General features: G+C 40.2%; 1 protein-coding gene across 2 annotated transcripts; it reads left to right on the top strand.

Annotated features, from left to right (window-relative positions):
* Positions 1–278: 278 nt before the first annotated feature.
* On the top strand, positions 279–15,776 carry SFPQ (splicing factor proline/glutamine-rich). 2 transcript variants are annotated; one of them, XM_012642324.1, is made up of 13 exons: positions 279–1,193; positions 1,947–2,135; positions 2,518–2,819; positions 2,929–3,024; positions 3,552–3,748; positions 3,852–3,936; positions 4,599–4,716; positions 5,418–5,466; positions 5,548–5,669; positions 8,065–11,250; positions 14,361–14,407; positions 15,366–15,447; positions 15,683–15,776. In XM_012642324.1, the coding sequence occupies exons 1-10, from the start codon at positions 369–371 to the stop codon at positions 8,200–8,202; spliced, it is 2,121 nt and encodes a 706-aa protein (XP_012497778.1). In that variant the 5' UTR covers positions 279–368; the 3' UTR covers positions 8,203–11,250; positions 14,361–14,407; positions 15,366–15,447; positions 15,683–15,776. The 2 variants fall into 2 exon arrangements, with proteins under 2 accessions (XP_012497778.1, XP_012497779.1); XM_012642325.1 differs by lacking the exon at positions 8,065–11,250.
* The last annotated feature ends 252 nt before the right edge of the window (positions 15,777–16,028 follow it).

Raw genomic sequence — 16,028 nt, 5'->3', positions numbered from 1 at the left:
TTCACGGGAAAATTGCTCTATACCCATTCAAATTTCTCCTAGCAAATCATAGTGGCCTACAGCCTACGCCTTCTCCGCTCATTGGCCAACTGGAAACTTCAGCCCCTCCATGCCTCCCGCCCCTCATCCAAGAGCCAATAGGAAAGATTAGCGGTTCGCAACCTAAAGTCCTCAAGCACTGTAATTGCAATTGGCTACTGGGGCTGTCCATCGAGGAGTAGGCGGGGCCGTGCCAGCTGGCCTATATAAGGAGAGGACAAAGGCGGCGCGCCGCCTGTGTCATCCGCCATTTTGTGTGAAGCAAGGTGGCCTCCACGTTCCCTGAGCGTCTTCTTCGGTTCTGCCTCGACCGCCCCTTGACCACAGACATGTCTCGGGATCGGTTCCGGAGTCGCGGCGGTGGCGGTGGCGGCTTCCACCGGCGCGGAGGAGGCGGCGGCCGCGGAGGCCTCCACGACTTCCGCTCACCGCCGCCCGGCATGGGCCTCAGTCAGAACCGCGGCCCCATGGGTCCCGGCCCCGGCCAGGGCGGCCCTAAGCCTCCGATCCCGCCACCGCCTCCGCACCAACAGCAGCAGCAACCACCACCGCAGCAACCTCCGCCACAGCAGCCACCACCACATCAGCCGCCGCCGCACCCACAGCCGCATCAGCAGCCGCCGCCGCCGCCGCCGCCGGACGCATCCAAGCCCGTAGTTCCTCAGGGACCAGGCCCCGCTCCGGTCGTAAGCACCGCGCCGCCGGCCTCCAGCTCGGCCCCGCCTGCCACTCCCCCGACCTCCGGGGCCCCGCCAGGGCCAGGACCAGGCCCCACCCCGACCCCGCCGCCCGCCGTCACCTCTGCTCCCCCGGGGGCGCCTCCACCGGCTCCACCAAGCAGCGGGGTCCCGACCACTCCTCCTCAGGCGGGGGGCCCGCCGCCTCCACCTGCAGGGGGCCCGGGTCCGGGCCCGGGGCCTAAGCAGGGCCCCGGCCCTGGAGGCCCCAAGGGCGGCAAAATGCCTGGCGGGCCGAAGCCCGGTGGAGGCCCAGGCCTGAGCACTCCTGGCGGCCACCCTAAGCCGCCGCACCGAGGCGGTGGAGAGCCCCGTGGGGGCCGCCAGCATCACCCGCCCTACCACCAGCAGCACCACCAAGGGCCCCCGCCTGGCGGGCCCGGCGGCCGCAGCGAGGAGAAGATCTCGGACTCGGAGGTGAGTGTAACCGAGAGCGACGCGTCGGCTCCCCTAAGATGGCGGCGGCCCCCTCCTCGCCCCCGCCCCGCGCCAGGGCCTCCATTTTGTCTGCTGTCGGAAGGGGCGCCTGCGCGCGCGGGCCGCGGAGGCGGGGCGGCCTGCGGGGCGGGGCGGCGGCGCGGGGCAGCTAGTCGGCCTGGGATTGGCCGCCGCGGCGCCTGGCTCTTGGTCTCTTGGCTGGCGGAAAACGAGGGGAGGGTGGCCTTTCAGAAGGAAGCGCGGAGCAGCGGTGTTGGGCCTTGTGGGAGGTAGCCGATCCCTGCAGCCGGGGTAGTGCAGAGCGTGAAGTGCCGGGTTAGCAAGAACCGGGCGGCTCCTGTCTTAGTAGGCACACGTCGTGCGGGGGACGACAGGATTTAGACTTTGTGTTTTTTTCCCATTTCCCTGACCGCTATTTTGATTTTTGTCTGTATTACGATTTCGGTTTGTCAGGTACACTCAGCATAGCGTATCTGGCGTGATCTGCGCTTTGGGGAAATGTGTGTGTCTGTTCTCAAGAGCATTCTGGATAATCAGGCTCCCTTTTTGATGATAGGATAGTGATCATATCGGAAATTTCAAGTACGGGAAAACCTTGATTTTGACTAAGTGGAATAGAAAATCAACTGACAACACATTGAGTTTCGGAAAAACATAAATTATTTTGGGGTTTTTAGTACTTGGAGAGGTAACCGGTGTCTGAAGATTTCCTTGCTTTTTTTTTTTCGTTAGGGGTTTAAAGCCAACTTGTCTCTCTTGAGGAGGCCTGGAGAGAAAACTTACACACAGCGCTGTCGTTTGTTTGTTGGGAATCTACCGGCTGATATCACAGAGGATGAATTCAAAAGACTATTTGCTAAATATGGAGAACCAGGAGAAGTTTTTATCAACAAAGGCAAAGGATTTGGATTTATTAAACTTGTGAGTGTAATTATTGAATTTTATTTAGAATTAAAAGGGGAGAAGTTTTTCAGGCGGGGTTTTTTTTTTTTTTTTTTTTTTTTTGCCACAAATGCTGAAGGCTTGGTTTTAAACCAGAGAGAATAAGTTAATCTTTAAAAATTTCATCGTCTTAAAAGTGCCATATAATGCATAATTGTTGATACCTAAGAAGAAAGGGGAGGTGGGATGGATTAAAGCCTTTAACTTCCCTGAAATTAAAGGTGTCAGGGAGGGCTGCCTGAAGACAATGTTTGAACTGAGCTGGAAACTGAATAGGGGGAGGAATTAGGCTTGGGACAGTTTGAGAGTGGGCATTAACCAATTTTGATGTCCTTAACATGAGTGTTTCTGATACTTACAGGAGTCTAGAGCCTTGGCAGAAATTGCCAAAGCTGAACTTGATGATACACCCATGAGAGGTAGACAGCTTCGTGTTCGATTTGCCACACATGCTGCTGCCCTTTCTGTTCGTAATCTTTCACCTTACGTTTCCAATGAACTGTTGGAAGAAGCTTTTAGCCAGTTTGGTCCTATTGAAAGGGCTGTTGTAATTGTGGATGATCGTGGAAGATCTACAGGGAAAGGCATTGTTGAATTTGCTTCTAAACCAGCAGCAAGAAAAGCATTTGAACGATGCAGTGAAGGTGTTTTCTTACTGACAACGTAAGTTGTCTTTTGTTTTTATTGTAATTTTTATTTATTAACTTAAATGAGAAGGTTAAAGTAAAACTGGAACAAAGTTAAGATGGAATTTGATCTTCTTTGTTAATAGAACTCCCCGTCCAGTTATTGTGGAACCACTTGAACAATTAGACGATGAAGATGGTCTTCCTGAAAAACTTGCACAGAAGAATCCAATGTATCAAAAGTAAGATTGATTAAACTTTTTGGCAGCTTGTTTAAATTTCACTGTAAAAGAGAACTTGCTACAGTAATTTTCCAATTTTGTTTAAAATACACAAAATGCCTTGGTATGGATATTCATAAAAAATCTAAGGCTCAAAGTCATAGAGATTTTGAAGCTTTTTTTCAAATAACCTGTTTGTTTCTGAGGTAGATACGTTAACTGCAATTCTATCTTTGTAACAGTTGACATGAAGTGCATTTTTAAGGATAGAAAAAATAAGCGTTGGTAAGGAATTTGGCTAGAGGAGGACAGAATAGGAAATAAGGAAGGTAAATTTTGTTTCCAGAGCCCATAATTCTCTGTTACTGTATCATTCTCCGAGTATTTTTGCTGTGAAGATATTTTTGTATGACTGAAGATACTCTTTCCCTTTTGGATTCCTTATAAGTGACAGACCAGGAAAAAGACCAGTATTTTTAGGGGGATCAGGTAGTATTTCTGGTATGCATTCACAAATTGATTCATGTTTAAAATTTGTATATTGTTAGGGAGAGAGAAACTCCTCCTCGTTTTGCTCAGCATGGCACATTTGAGTATGAATATTCTCAGCGATGGAAGTCCTTGGATGAAATGGAAAAACAGCAAAGGGAACAAGTTGAAAAAAACATGAAAGATGCAAAAGACAAATTGGAAAGTGAAATGGAAGATGCTTATCATGAACATCAGGCAAATCTTTTGCGCCAAGGTAAAAAGTCCTTTGTGTGAACTTCACTGATAGGGTTAATTGCTTTTTGAACTTTTTGGAGCCTCATTAACATGAATTTAAAATATTATTTTCCAATGTTCAGATCTCATGAGACGACAGGAAGAGTTAAGACGAATGGAAGAACTTCACAATCAAGAAATGCAGAAACGTAAAGAAATGCAATTGAGGTAAAACTTTATTAAACTAAGCCTTCACTTCTGTACAATCTTTCTTTCTTTCTTTTTTTTTTTTTTTTTTTTGGAGACAGTCTCACTCGCTCACCCCTGCTTGAGTGCAGTGGCATCGTCATAGCTCACTGCAACGTTAAACTCCTGGGCTCAAGTGGTCGTCCTGCCTTAGCCTCCCAAGTAGCTGGGACTAGAGGCACGGGCCACTTTACCTGGCTAAATTTTTTCATTTTTAGTAGAGATGGGGTCTCACTCTTGTTCAGGCTGGTCTTGAACAACTGACTGCAAGGGATCCCCTTGCCTTGGCACTCTTAAGAGTGCTAGGATTATAGGTGTGAGCCACTGTGCCTGGCCTGTACAACCATTTTCTAAGGTTTAGGAAAAAATATTCTTAATTTTGTAAGTGGGTTAGATGACATAGAGATTAAAAAGTTGTGTTTAACACTCGTAATGGAGAGTGTAAGATTTTCATTAATAAAGCTTGTTTTCTTGGCTAGCATGTCTTCAGTGCTGTGTCCCTAGGCTTGTTCTCTAGGCCTTTGTGTTTTTTGGCTCTAACCTGGACTTTCTAAGGTTCTTAGGCAAAGTACTAGCTTTCTTCAAATTGAGTTTTACAAAATGTAGATAACACTTTGGTTTATATGCCTGTTCGATATTTCCAGGCAAGAAGAGGAACGACGTAGAAGGGAGGAAGAGATGATGATTCGTCAACGTGAGATGGAAGAACAAATGAGGCGCCAAAGAGAGGAAAGTTATAGCCGAATGGGTTACATGGATCCAGTAAGTCAGCTTTTATTGCCATCTAATTGGAGTTATCTATAGAACTCATAGGTACCCAGAATGGAATTTTGATCAGTTAAATATAAAATCTCTGTGCAGGCACAGTGACTCATGCCTGTAATCTCAGCACTTTGGCGGGCGGAGGTGGGAAGATTGCTTGAGGCCAGGAATTCAAGACCAGCCTGAGCAAGAGCTAGACCCCATCTCTACAAAAAAAATAGAAAAATTAGCTGGGTGTGGTGGGTTGCTCCTGTAGTCCTAGCTACTCTGCAGGCTGTGGTGGGAGGATCACTTGATCCCAGGATTTCCAGGTTATAATGAGCTATGATAGCACCACTGCACTCCAATCTGGGCAACAGAGCGAGACCTGTCTCTTAAGGAAATATAACATTTCCACATCATGGTCATTATTTTTTAATTTTTTCTTTTTTTTTTTTCTACAACTGTGTTATGTTTGATTGGCATGACTTATCTGTTCTGCTTCTTACATCATCCAGAAGATTTCATTGGCTAGGAAGTTTTATAGGTCTTTGGATAATTGAGTCTAACCTAGTTTCTAGAATATTGATTTTAAAAATACTTCAGGTGATGAAAAACTGTCTTTTGAACCTTACCATGTGTTTTTTAAGTCTTAAATCTCTTTATGCTCAATAATGCTTGGTACGAGTATACGACGTGTATTAAAAGAATTTTTCTTTCAGAGAGAAAGAGACATGAGAATGGGTGGCGGAGGAGCAATGAACATGGGAGGTAAGTATGAAAATTAAATTTTAAAATATCATTAGAAAGAAAGATTTTGGTGGATTTGTAACCACCATTTTTGTTTCCTAGATCCCTATGGTTCAGGAGGCCAGAAATTTCCACCTCTAGGTGGTGGTGGTGGCATAGGTTATGAAGCTAATCCTGGAGTTCCACCAGCAACCATGAGTGGTTCCATGATGGGAAGCGACATGGTAATGTATCCTGTGGGACGTAGTACAAAGGAGAATCTCATTTTCACGACTTACGTGTGTTTGGTTTTTGTTTTCTGTTTTTGTTTTTGTTTTTTAAGTAGGTGACTGGACCTCTTAGTTTTCCCTGTCATATGTAACTGTAATATTGAGGAATACTTTGGCAACATAGAAGAATTCAGTGTGTGGTAACCTAAACAGACATGGGTTGCCAATGAGAAGTCAATGCTGTTAATAGTATGTGGAATTATCTTTGGCAATGGTAGGTTTAGGTTTTTGAACTCTAAGTGCATGGCAACTCTAAATTCCAGGTGCTAGATAATGTATCTGACTATTCTACATCTAAGTGAGAGTAATCAAATGGCAAACTATCATTCCTTAAGCTGGTATTTGCCATAAGTAGGAATCAGACTTGTAGTTTGTAGCTTTAGGCATGTTTTAGTGACTTATAGGACTTTGACCTATATTTTGGTGTGGCTTCTATCCCATGAAAAGGGAATTGTTGAGTGTTTTGACTCGTCGTTTCCCACCTGTTGGGCCTGTCTGTAGGTACACCTTCTAAAACAAACTGACATTTCCATTTTGCTATAGGGTAGCAAAAATCAATAATTTTAAGCATACTAATAGTGTGCATTTGATCTTAAACTTCTTGATGCTATCATGTTTTAACTGTATAGATAGCCTGTCAGAAGCTTTAGAACAATCAAGTGAACCTGGTATGAGTGGCTGCATTAGGGCTTTGCAAATCCTGAATTTGTAATAGGACTGAATTTTGGTGGGTTAAGAGAGTGGGCTTTTACAGCTGAATTGAATCTGATTAGTTCACCTACAGGCTTTTGGCAAAGGAGGGGAGCTGCAGTGTGTGGCTCACAATATTCATTTTATAAGTAGAAACATAAGGATTTAGTATAGGGCCTCACCTATTTAAAGTCTACCTAAGGCTTTTTGAGAATTAAAGTTAGAATTGTAAATGGCTGGTTGGGTAAAATGTAGTACTGTTAGCTTTCTTGAAATTGAATTTTTAAAACATGTGAGTAACATTTTGGTTTATATGCTTCCTAAAGATAGGTATGTATCAAATTTGTAAAACCTAATTTGACATGTTCCCATGATTAAAGATTCTATATTCTAGATTAACAGGTAGCTTCTGGGTTCTCAACTGTTTAGATAACATCACCATGAAACCCCCAAACTTTCCTTTTAGCTCTTAGTGGTATAACAGTACAATGCGTAAAAACCCTACAATTGATAAGATTTTTCAAAAATAAAAGATTGAAGTTTAGTTTTTTTCACATAGCTCTATAGTATTTTGTAAAACAAAAAGTTGAAATTATATGTAGGAACAGTTAAACTCTCTCATTTTAGTTTTGCTTTGGAGAAATGCGTTTAGTAACGGGTCTACTTTAGATGGAATTAGAAAAACAGTGTAGGCTGCTGTGTTTGCATACCTATAGGGTTCTGTGTTTGGGTACATATGCTTCTATTTTAAGTCTAGAAGTACCTAAAACTAGATGGAATAATGAAGTTACTGCTTTATTGCAGTCGCTTTAGCTTGGTGTTATGCGGTTTGGGAGATAACTAAAATGTGGAATTACAGCAAAGTGTGTGTACTTTTCAAAGACGTAAGGGAAAAGTTGGGCTGATGTGAAGGTGGGCAGTATGTTACAGTCAATTTGCAACAATGTAGAAATGGTCCTGTGTACATAATTGTCTCTGGTTATATAGTGATGGCTCTGAAGGTGATATACCTGTGAGAGAATATGGCAACACAAGTTTTTTGATCACTGTGCCGCTTAAGTGACTAAATCTATTAGTCTTATGCTTTTTTCTTTTTGTAGTCTGGTAGCATTTTATTAAAACTTACAGCCTTTTAAGATTTCTGCAACTTAGCAGATGTGTCTTAAGATCTTGAAAAGCACAAGGTTTCTTATGCAGCACATACCACTAACTGGTGAGTAGGTCTTTGTCACTTCATTGAGTGAGTTGAATCTGGTTGGGCTTCCTAGGCTTACTTGGAAATTAAATTTCCTGTTCAGACCTTGAAAGTGAGAATTTGCAAGCTTTCAGTGGGTTAATCTGATGTGAAATTTCTTAGAACTCATTTTGGAATGGATTTTCACATCTGCACTAATTCTTAAATTTTTTAGCACTACAGGGAAGATCTATTCTTTGAAACAGGTGTATGAGAATGGCTCAAGTGGGAACATACCACAAGGCATGTATTATCGTAAACTAATTTTCAAATTACCCTTTTTTCCTTTCTATGTTCCCGGTACCTGTGGATCGACTCATTGGTGATTGTATCGACGAACGTTGACTACGGAACCTTCTAAAATATTTACTTAACACACATGGACATCAACTACATATAATGAACTGTTAATTACTGTTCCAATAGCGTACTGAGCGCTTTGGGCAGGGAGGTGCGGGGCCTGTGGGTGGACAGGGTCCTAGAGGAATGGGGCCTGGAACTCCAGCAGGATATGGTAGAGGGAGGGAAGAGTATGAAGGCCCAAACAAAAAACCCCGATTTTAGATGTGATATCTAGGCTTTCATTCCAGTTTGTTTTTGTCTTTTCTTGTTTAGATACCAATCTTTTAAATTCTTGCATTTTAGTAAGAAAGCTACCTTTTTATGGATGTTAGCAGTTTATTGACCTAATATTTGTAAATGGTCTGTTTGGGCAGGTAAAATTATGTAATGCAGTGTTTGAAACGGGAGAATTTTTTTTCCTTTTTATTTCCTTTTTTTTTTTTTAACTGTATAATGTCCCTCAAGTTATGGCAGTGTACCTTGTGCCACTGAATTTCCAAAGTGTACCAATTTTTTTTTTACTGTGCTTCAAATAAATAGAAAAAATAGTTATAATATTGATCTTCAACTTTGCCATTCATGCTTCTATGCACATTAGGCTAGGTATTCCACTTTGAAAGCATGAGAATGTCTAGGCCTTTGAATGGCATATGCCATTTCTGGGAAATGTATCTGGAGGCTAAATACTGCTTTCCACAAATAAGTATCCCCCCCTTGTTTTAAAAAGAAGAAATGCATATTGAAGTAGTTTCATGATTTATTTGGCATTATAGGAAGTAAGCTGGTGCTAAGTATTTTTAAATGGTTATGTAAGCAAAGCTGAACTGTAAATCTTCATTCAGGAATATGTATTAAGATTATGGAATGGGTATAAGACTATTGTAGGGGGTGAAAGAAGGTTTGGTTAAATGGATATTTTATGGCCCTATGATCTATCCTTTCCTTGAAAATTTTTGAAAAGTGGAAAGATCATTTTGTTGCATTTCCCCATTTCTTGTTTTTTAAAAAAAGAACAAATCCCAAGCCCTACAAATGGCTTGTATTGAACTTTTACATTTGAATTAAAGATTGTTAAACATGAAGCCTTTTCATGTATTACTTCAAGTGATTTATAAGGTGGGGTTTAGTCTGAGAAATTCAACTTGAAAATAAGGTTTAGTAACCATAAAGTAGGTTTATCTATATATACATTTGTACTCTGTAACTTTTACATCTCCTTGTGCTACTTGTGTTGGGCAAAATCTGTAGGACTATAAAAATCTATTGGTCCTCTTTTCTAAGAGCTAGTGGTGACTGTTAATAAGAAATAGGTTTGCAGATAATCGTTCTTACTGTAAATTTGTTAACTTATTTTTACATAGTTTCCTTTTGATGTAGCACTAAATCTGGAGAGAGTTGCTCATGCTACACAGTACAAATATCCCTTCTTCCCACCATAAAGCTTTGCAATGTTTCGATGGTGTTGTCAGTTAATTGTCAACTTCATTGAATCTCCTTCCATTAGAACAAGAGACTTTTTGACTATTAAAGTAGATGGTTTACTGTTGCCTGTTTAGTTTGCTAGGAGCCTGATTTCCCAGTGTAAATATGTTAGAGGAACAACTTCCTAACAGTAGGTAAACTAATTGAATGGTTTGGCTTTGTTCTTAGTTATGTTCCATTCAAATCTGTACATTATAGAACTCTTACTATAGAATGTGTCTTCCTCCTTTTCACCTCTGTTCTTGGTGCTAATTGGCAAAAGAAAAATTCTAAATCAAACCTTTGTTAACATGCTGAAGTTTAGTATTGTGCCTGAGTACAAAAGGAGACCTATTGTTGAAACAATTGAGCACTTTTCTGCATGGGAAACAGAATAATACACTAGTACTCTACTAGAGTATAAAGGCATCTCATCAAATTCTGGTTGTATGACTGATAGGTACATGGTGTGCTAATTAAGGGAGGGAATATCATTAGAAGATGTGCTCATTATTTCTGTCCACCAACACACTTGGAAATAAGTAGTTCTACCATAATTATATGAATGAGGAAGTTATGTCCCAAGTCAAGTTATAAAATTGGTGATACATGAGATTTTTCTGTATGGAAACAAGGGTCTTGATTTGAAAGGAGTCCATTACAGTTTGGTTGAATTGTACAGTAGGGACTCTACTAATAACAAAATAAGGGGTGTTCATGGGACACCCACCGAGGGTGAACTTGAATGTGTGTGGGTGGGGGCTGGCGGGGAAATGGGAAAATCTGCCTATAAAATTAATGTTTCAGTTTATTTTTCAGATTACATGCCTTTCTTTGTAAGGGATGCTGGCACAGACCCCTAAAATAAGCTTTTGGTAGTACTGTACCTTTGAAGAGTGGTGAAGGATGCTAATGGATAATCTCCCGAAAGTTGTGGCTTTTGATACCCTTACTGTGGGCTGTAGAATTGCTAAACGTTGTTTAGCAAATAATGTTGCTTAGTTTCAACTGACATTGACTTTCATCACTGAAACAGCATACCAAGGGTTGTAAGCTTACTCAGATAGACTTTCAATAAGCCTTGCAATGTATATGATAGTTTTTAGCTTAATGTGAACTTAAATTATCTCGATAAAGTAGTTCCTAAAAGTCGATATGAAACTTGGGGTGGGAAAGGGAAGGCAATAATTTTGAAGTATTTTAGCCATTTTTCTCATTTGAAGAAACCACTTGCCCCCATTTCCTCTTCTCTACTTTCTCTCATAATTTTGTTTCAAGAGGAACACTCGTTTTTTAAACTTCTTCCTAATCTTTAATTAAGACTGCATTCTCCAAGACCACCCCCCGCCCCTAGTGTTTTTAATAGGTATCTTACAAGCTTAACCTATGGGCTCACGTTACTTAATGAAACCATAATCCTCTTTGCTTAGAACATTGATTAAACTCCTAAGTACTATAAACCCCACCACTCTATAGATATTATATTATACCACTAATATAAACATAACAATTTGGGAAATTGTAATGTTACGCCTGTGCAATTTTTATAAGTGGCATATTATGGCAGATAAAAATTTAGATACTTGGCTTCTCTTGGGCAAACCACTAAGTTGTGGCGGAATGTTTTCTGGTGTTCTTGGACTGCAATTATGCACTATTAAAGTAGTGGCCTGCTACATAACTGCGTTTAGCCAGCATTTCTGCAGTGCGTAACTGTGAGGAACGTAGTACCGCAAATGGCAATGGACATTAGGACCCGGATGTAGTATTCCTGCTTGCTCCAAGATTCTCATTGCCGACTGCATACAGGTAGGTAACAAGCAATATAATCTAACTTGGTGACTTGCTATGTACTTTTATTCCGTGGGCATTCTGACATCACACTTCTGACAGTGAAATTACAGTGCAGCACCAAAACTCGTATGGTAAAGCTAGCTTATCAAAACTGTGTGGGTTTGGGGTTAGAGCTGTAATTTGTCAGGCAGAATGCAGTTCTCAGATAAAAGATAAAAAGTGCAAACTTGATTCTTTGGTATCTCTGACTCAGTAGTGTGGTTTTCTTTAGTTGCTTTGTAACTGAAGATAACATGGAACACATCAGTGGTGTGGGGGATGAGGGAACCAAACCATACTTGGGAACTATAGTGCTTTTGGCACCTTGACATGGACTCTATAGCTTGTGATGATTAGTCTCTGTTGTAGCAAACTGACCTGCCCAGGGGTCAGCAATATCAATAATTTCAGTATGCAATTTTGGCAATTCTGCAAGTCGAGTGAATTAAGACTAAAAGTACAGTTTTTTTGGTAATGTGATTTAAAATTTTTTAAAACGTGGGCTCCATGGAAACACCTTTGTTGTTACTAACTTGGGCTTAGGTGGGAATCTAACGTGAATAGTTCAAGTTATGTGACTTACCTAAATATGTCTATACTCTCTAAACCTGGGGGAAGGTGGTGTGGAACATTGACTTGCCTACAGTTGAATACGTGTTGGGAATCATTCCCAATCATAAGAATTCGTCGTATTCTGTAGGATGACTGCATTGTTCAGAGTAGCATTTTGAATTTGGTTCCCTTAGTTTTAGGCATATAATGTTATAGTCCAAAATGTTTAATTACAGGAAAACATAAGTCTTCAAAAGTACCTTTTGTTGCTTAGGACTTAACCTTTGCATCGACTGTTGTTCTAGACCTCAATTCAACTTAACTTTTGTTTCTGAATTGGTTTTTAGCTAGCATGCATGAGAAAAAACTTTCATGTATAATGCTTTCTGCTCTGTAACTAGAAAGTTTGGCTTACTTTGCATAAATGCCGGTGAAAACTCTTCATGACTATGAGAATTTTCTTCCTTTGTATCTAGAAAAATAGCTTGCTCTTTGGCAAGCAATTCATAGGTGGGGACAGGTTTGTACTTTATATAGTCCATTCAAGCAAACAACTTTTGACTCTCCTGCTAGATGAAAGAGTAAATGGTGACTAGTTTAGCTCTTCCATATTTATAATATGCAGATCAAACATAATGCTCAGTACTAGTGACAATGAGTATCACTAAATTGCAAAGAACCCTGATGGGGATTTTCTGTGTCATAATCCATTAAATCGGTGGCCAGTGCCTGCTACCGTGGTTTAGTGATTGGGTATTTAGAAATAAAAGGTCAGGTTCATTTCTTACCAGTCAGTAACAATTTTCAGAGATTGTACTTAGTAACAATATATGGACTTCAGAAACATCATGGGGAGGAGGCGGGGTCAATTTTGCTTTATTCTGCTTGCTTCAAGATTATTAGTCTTGCACTTGAGAATGAGAAACTTGTGACTTAAGTTGATTCTTACGAGTTTTAATTTGTATGTAGCTTAAAATTGTGAATCTTAGTGCAGTGGGTTTTTAAAAAGTACTCAGTCAAAAAGCTGGGAATTAAGTGGGTTTCAGTAATAATGCTATACCGAGGTGCTTGCATTGTATTTCATAATCTTTTCTTGTTACAAACCAAAATTATTCTTTTTAATGACACGAAGTCTTGAGTTCAGAGGTGTGATGCCAGAATGTGTTTTCGTACTGTTAGGCCCTTGGAACAGGTACCGGTGCTTTCCTCAAAGATGAAAGAAATGCAATGGGTGCTCTTCATGCAAGGTTGCAAACCTACAAAGAATGCATAATAGTCTCACTTTTCCCCAATAAAGAGATGCGTGTGACTAGTTTTGGACTTTTAACCTTAATGGGGGTTGCATGTCTCCTATTGTTAATCATTGTCAGCTGCAGTGACATGATTCACAGTCCTGCATTTACTGCCTTTCCCTTAATGATTTTGGACAGGTTTTAGAGAGCCAGGATGTTTGTTCTGGGCCTTTATTTGGTTTTGGCTTTAGCTGATAATGTTTCAGTGCTGTCAGCTAGTGCAGTTCTCAAGTGGCTGCCTATTAGGGAAAGAACTCAGAGGATTTGACTGCTCCTAATCATCTGTCATTGCTGCTAGATAATGATTGGCAATTTTTAAGACTCAACTGTGGAAATCTCAACAGTTGCTAGTAAACCATCAACCATAAAAATGTTGCTTTTGAACACCAGTGCTGAAAAGATTTTTTTTTTGAGAGTGAAAAGAGGGCTGGATGCAGAACAGGATAATCTGGAGAATGGGGGGAATGCAAAACGATATAGTATCCCTTATGGATGGTACATGTGCAACAGGGAACTCTTATTCATATACCCTTGGCAGTTAATGATACAGGGTGGAAGGAAAACCTGGAACTTGAGTTTAGGCTGATCTTCTGTTTTGTGCACTGTGGCCCTGCCAGGCATGTAGTGAAGGTGAAGGTTTTCTCCCTCAGAACAGCTCGGTTCCTTGCTGTCCCAGTACGGCATAGCTTTCCTGCCCTAACCTAAAACTCAGGGGAAAGAATGAGAAAAATAGGATTGCAGGATAACTACTGCAGTGTTGTGTATTGTGGGAAGGGGTAGGGAACTCTGAAGATTCCTGCTGAAGGTGGTCAGCCCACCTGAGAATGGAAGACATACTTGAATGGGGAGCAGGGTATGTGCCTTTATATGAAAAGATAGCTGATGTTAGAATTCATTTGGTGAAGTAAACGTTGTCACATACCTTCACATAAGGGATAGTATATTTTGGGTTGCAGTTAAACTTCATTGTGCTCTCAGACTGGTGAAAATAGAAGTTAGGCTTTTACAGTTTAAAGAAGATACAGTTTTCATTCTAATTCAGGTGTCTACTTACTACATTATGTAAGAATAATTTTAGATTTTTTTCACCCATAAAGTCTCTTCCTATTTTTTTATGCTGTAACTTACCCCCAATCTTTGTCTCTGGAATTTTACTCTTTAAATTTTGAAGTTAACTAGCATTTTCAAACCTTTATTTTATACCCTTGTCTTTTATATTAACTTTTTCTTATTATTCTTTAGGTAAGAATGATTGATGTTGGCTGAATTGGAGTGCTCATTCACTTGAAGTAAGTTTCCTTAGTAATCTTAACCTCTAGAGGATTTTGGGTGTGATTTGTCTTATGTTTAATGGTTAAAATAATTTGATTTAGCTATGTGGGGATGAAATTTTTTTTTATGTTTACCTTTTCTAAGATAATATATCCCTGTATTAATTTTCATTTTGAAAAATAGGTGTATGTGTGAGAGAGAAAACGAGATACTTACTATAAAAATGTCAAAACAGGCCAGGCACAGCGGCCCACACCTGTAGTCCCACCTACTGAGGAGGCTGAGGGCAGGAGGATCACTTGAGCCCAGGAGTTGGAGGTTGCAGTGAGCTGTATGATACACCACTGCACTCCAGCCCAGGTGACAGAGTAAAGCCCTGTCTCAAAAAAAAAAAAAAAGTCAAGCATTAGGATTAATTGTGGGCAAATAAAAAAAAATAGCCTGAGCAAGAATGAGTATCTCTCTACTAAAAATAGAAAAATTAGCCAGGTGTGGTGGCCTACTCCTGTACTCCAGCTATGATGAGGCTACTGCAGTCCAGCCTGGGTAAAACAGAGCAAGACCCTCTCTCTTAAGAAAAATAGGGGAAAAAAAACATCAAGCCTTGTGGGCAAAAACATACATTAGAATTTTAAAAATGCATGGTTATCTAACAGTCATAGAAGAACAGAAAAGCAAGCTTGAATTAATGGAGAAATGTTATTTTTTTCAGTACTCTAAATTCAGTTTTAGACCCTTTGAAAATCTCCATGATTCTCTTTTACTTAAGCTGTAAATGGTAGAGGAGTAACTAGTCACTGGTAGGAGAGAAAATCCTAAGTACATGTGAAGAAAATGTGAGAGTATAACCTTGGTGTGGATCAGGTCTTTTGTAAGCTTTAACAGGGAAAAAATAAATAAAATCACTGATTGGAACCCATGCCAAAAAATATTCAGTTTAAAAATTAAAATATGCTGAATATTTTTTAATTATAGGTGGATAGATATTTGTTCTCAAGACATCACAGCATGAGCCAAGAAGGAAAGCCACAAGTTGTTAGACTGACAAAGTATCTAGGTAAGTTGAATGATTCTTACTCTTAAATGGCCTTTAGAAAGACTCTGGGTGGTACAACAGTAGTAATCATACTAGTGTGTGAATCATTAATTGCTATTAATGTCATATTCCTTGATAAGATTTCTTTGGTGTTAGGAAGTTCACTTGGTTGATGCTGATAAATAATGTTATGTTTGAGAACTTAATAATCCTTACTCTTACGTTCTTTGGAGTAATCATATCCTTTAATTGACAGGATCAGTTGAGCTGTGCCCAGAAAATCAGCGAGGAGGAGTGCAAGGAAGGAATGAACAACGAATTTGTCATTAATAAAGACATTATCCTAATTATCCTTTTGTTTTGTTTTTGTTTTTAAGTAATACTCTTTTCTAGAACTTTCTTTAATCTGTCTTCAACGTTTTCAAAGTGATATAAAAAAGATGTTTTATATTATAGGCACAGAACCAGATTATATAATTCAGAACCATGTTTCTTGAGGCTGTTTTGGCAGTGATACTTTAATCCTCTTAATTACTAATCAATTTTATGGCCATTTTTTATTGTCCTAACTCTCCTGATGTAGCCATCAATATTTTAAAATT

Source organism: Propithecus coquereli, unplaced genomic scaffold, assembly GCF_000956105.1.
Source record: "Propithecus coquereli isolate 6110/MARCELLA unplaced genomic scaffold, Pcoq_1.0 Scaffold178, whole genome shotgun sequence".
In the NCBI taxonomy this organism is placed as follows: Eukaryota; Metazoa; Chordata; class Mammalia; order Primates; family Indriidae; genus Propithecus; species Propithecus coquereli.
Note: the sequence above shows the minus strand (reverse complement) of the source record. Positions and strands in the feature narration are given on the sequence as shown.

Coding starts and splice junctions, on each gene's coding strand:
- SFPQ (XM_012642324.1), top strand. CDS start 369: ATGTCTCGGGATCGGTTCCGGAGTCGCGGCGGTGGCGGTGGCGGCTTC. Junction 2,820..2,928: donor GGTGTTTTCTTACTGACAAC/GTAAGTTGTCTT, acceptor CTTTGTTAATAG/AACTCCCCGTCCAGTTATTG. Junction 3,749..3,851: donor GGCAAATCTTTTGCGCCAAG/GTAAAAAGTCCT, acceptor TCCAATGTTCAG/ATCTCATGAGACGACAGGAA.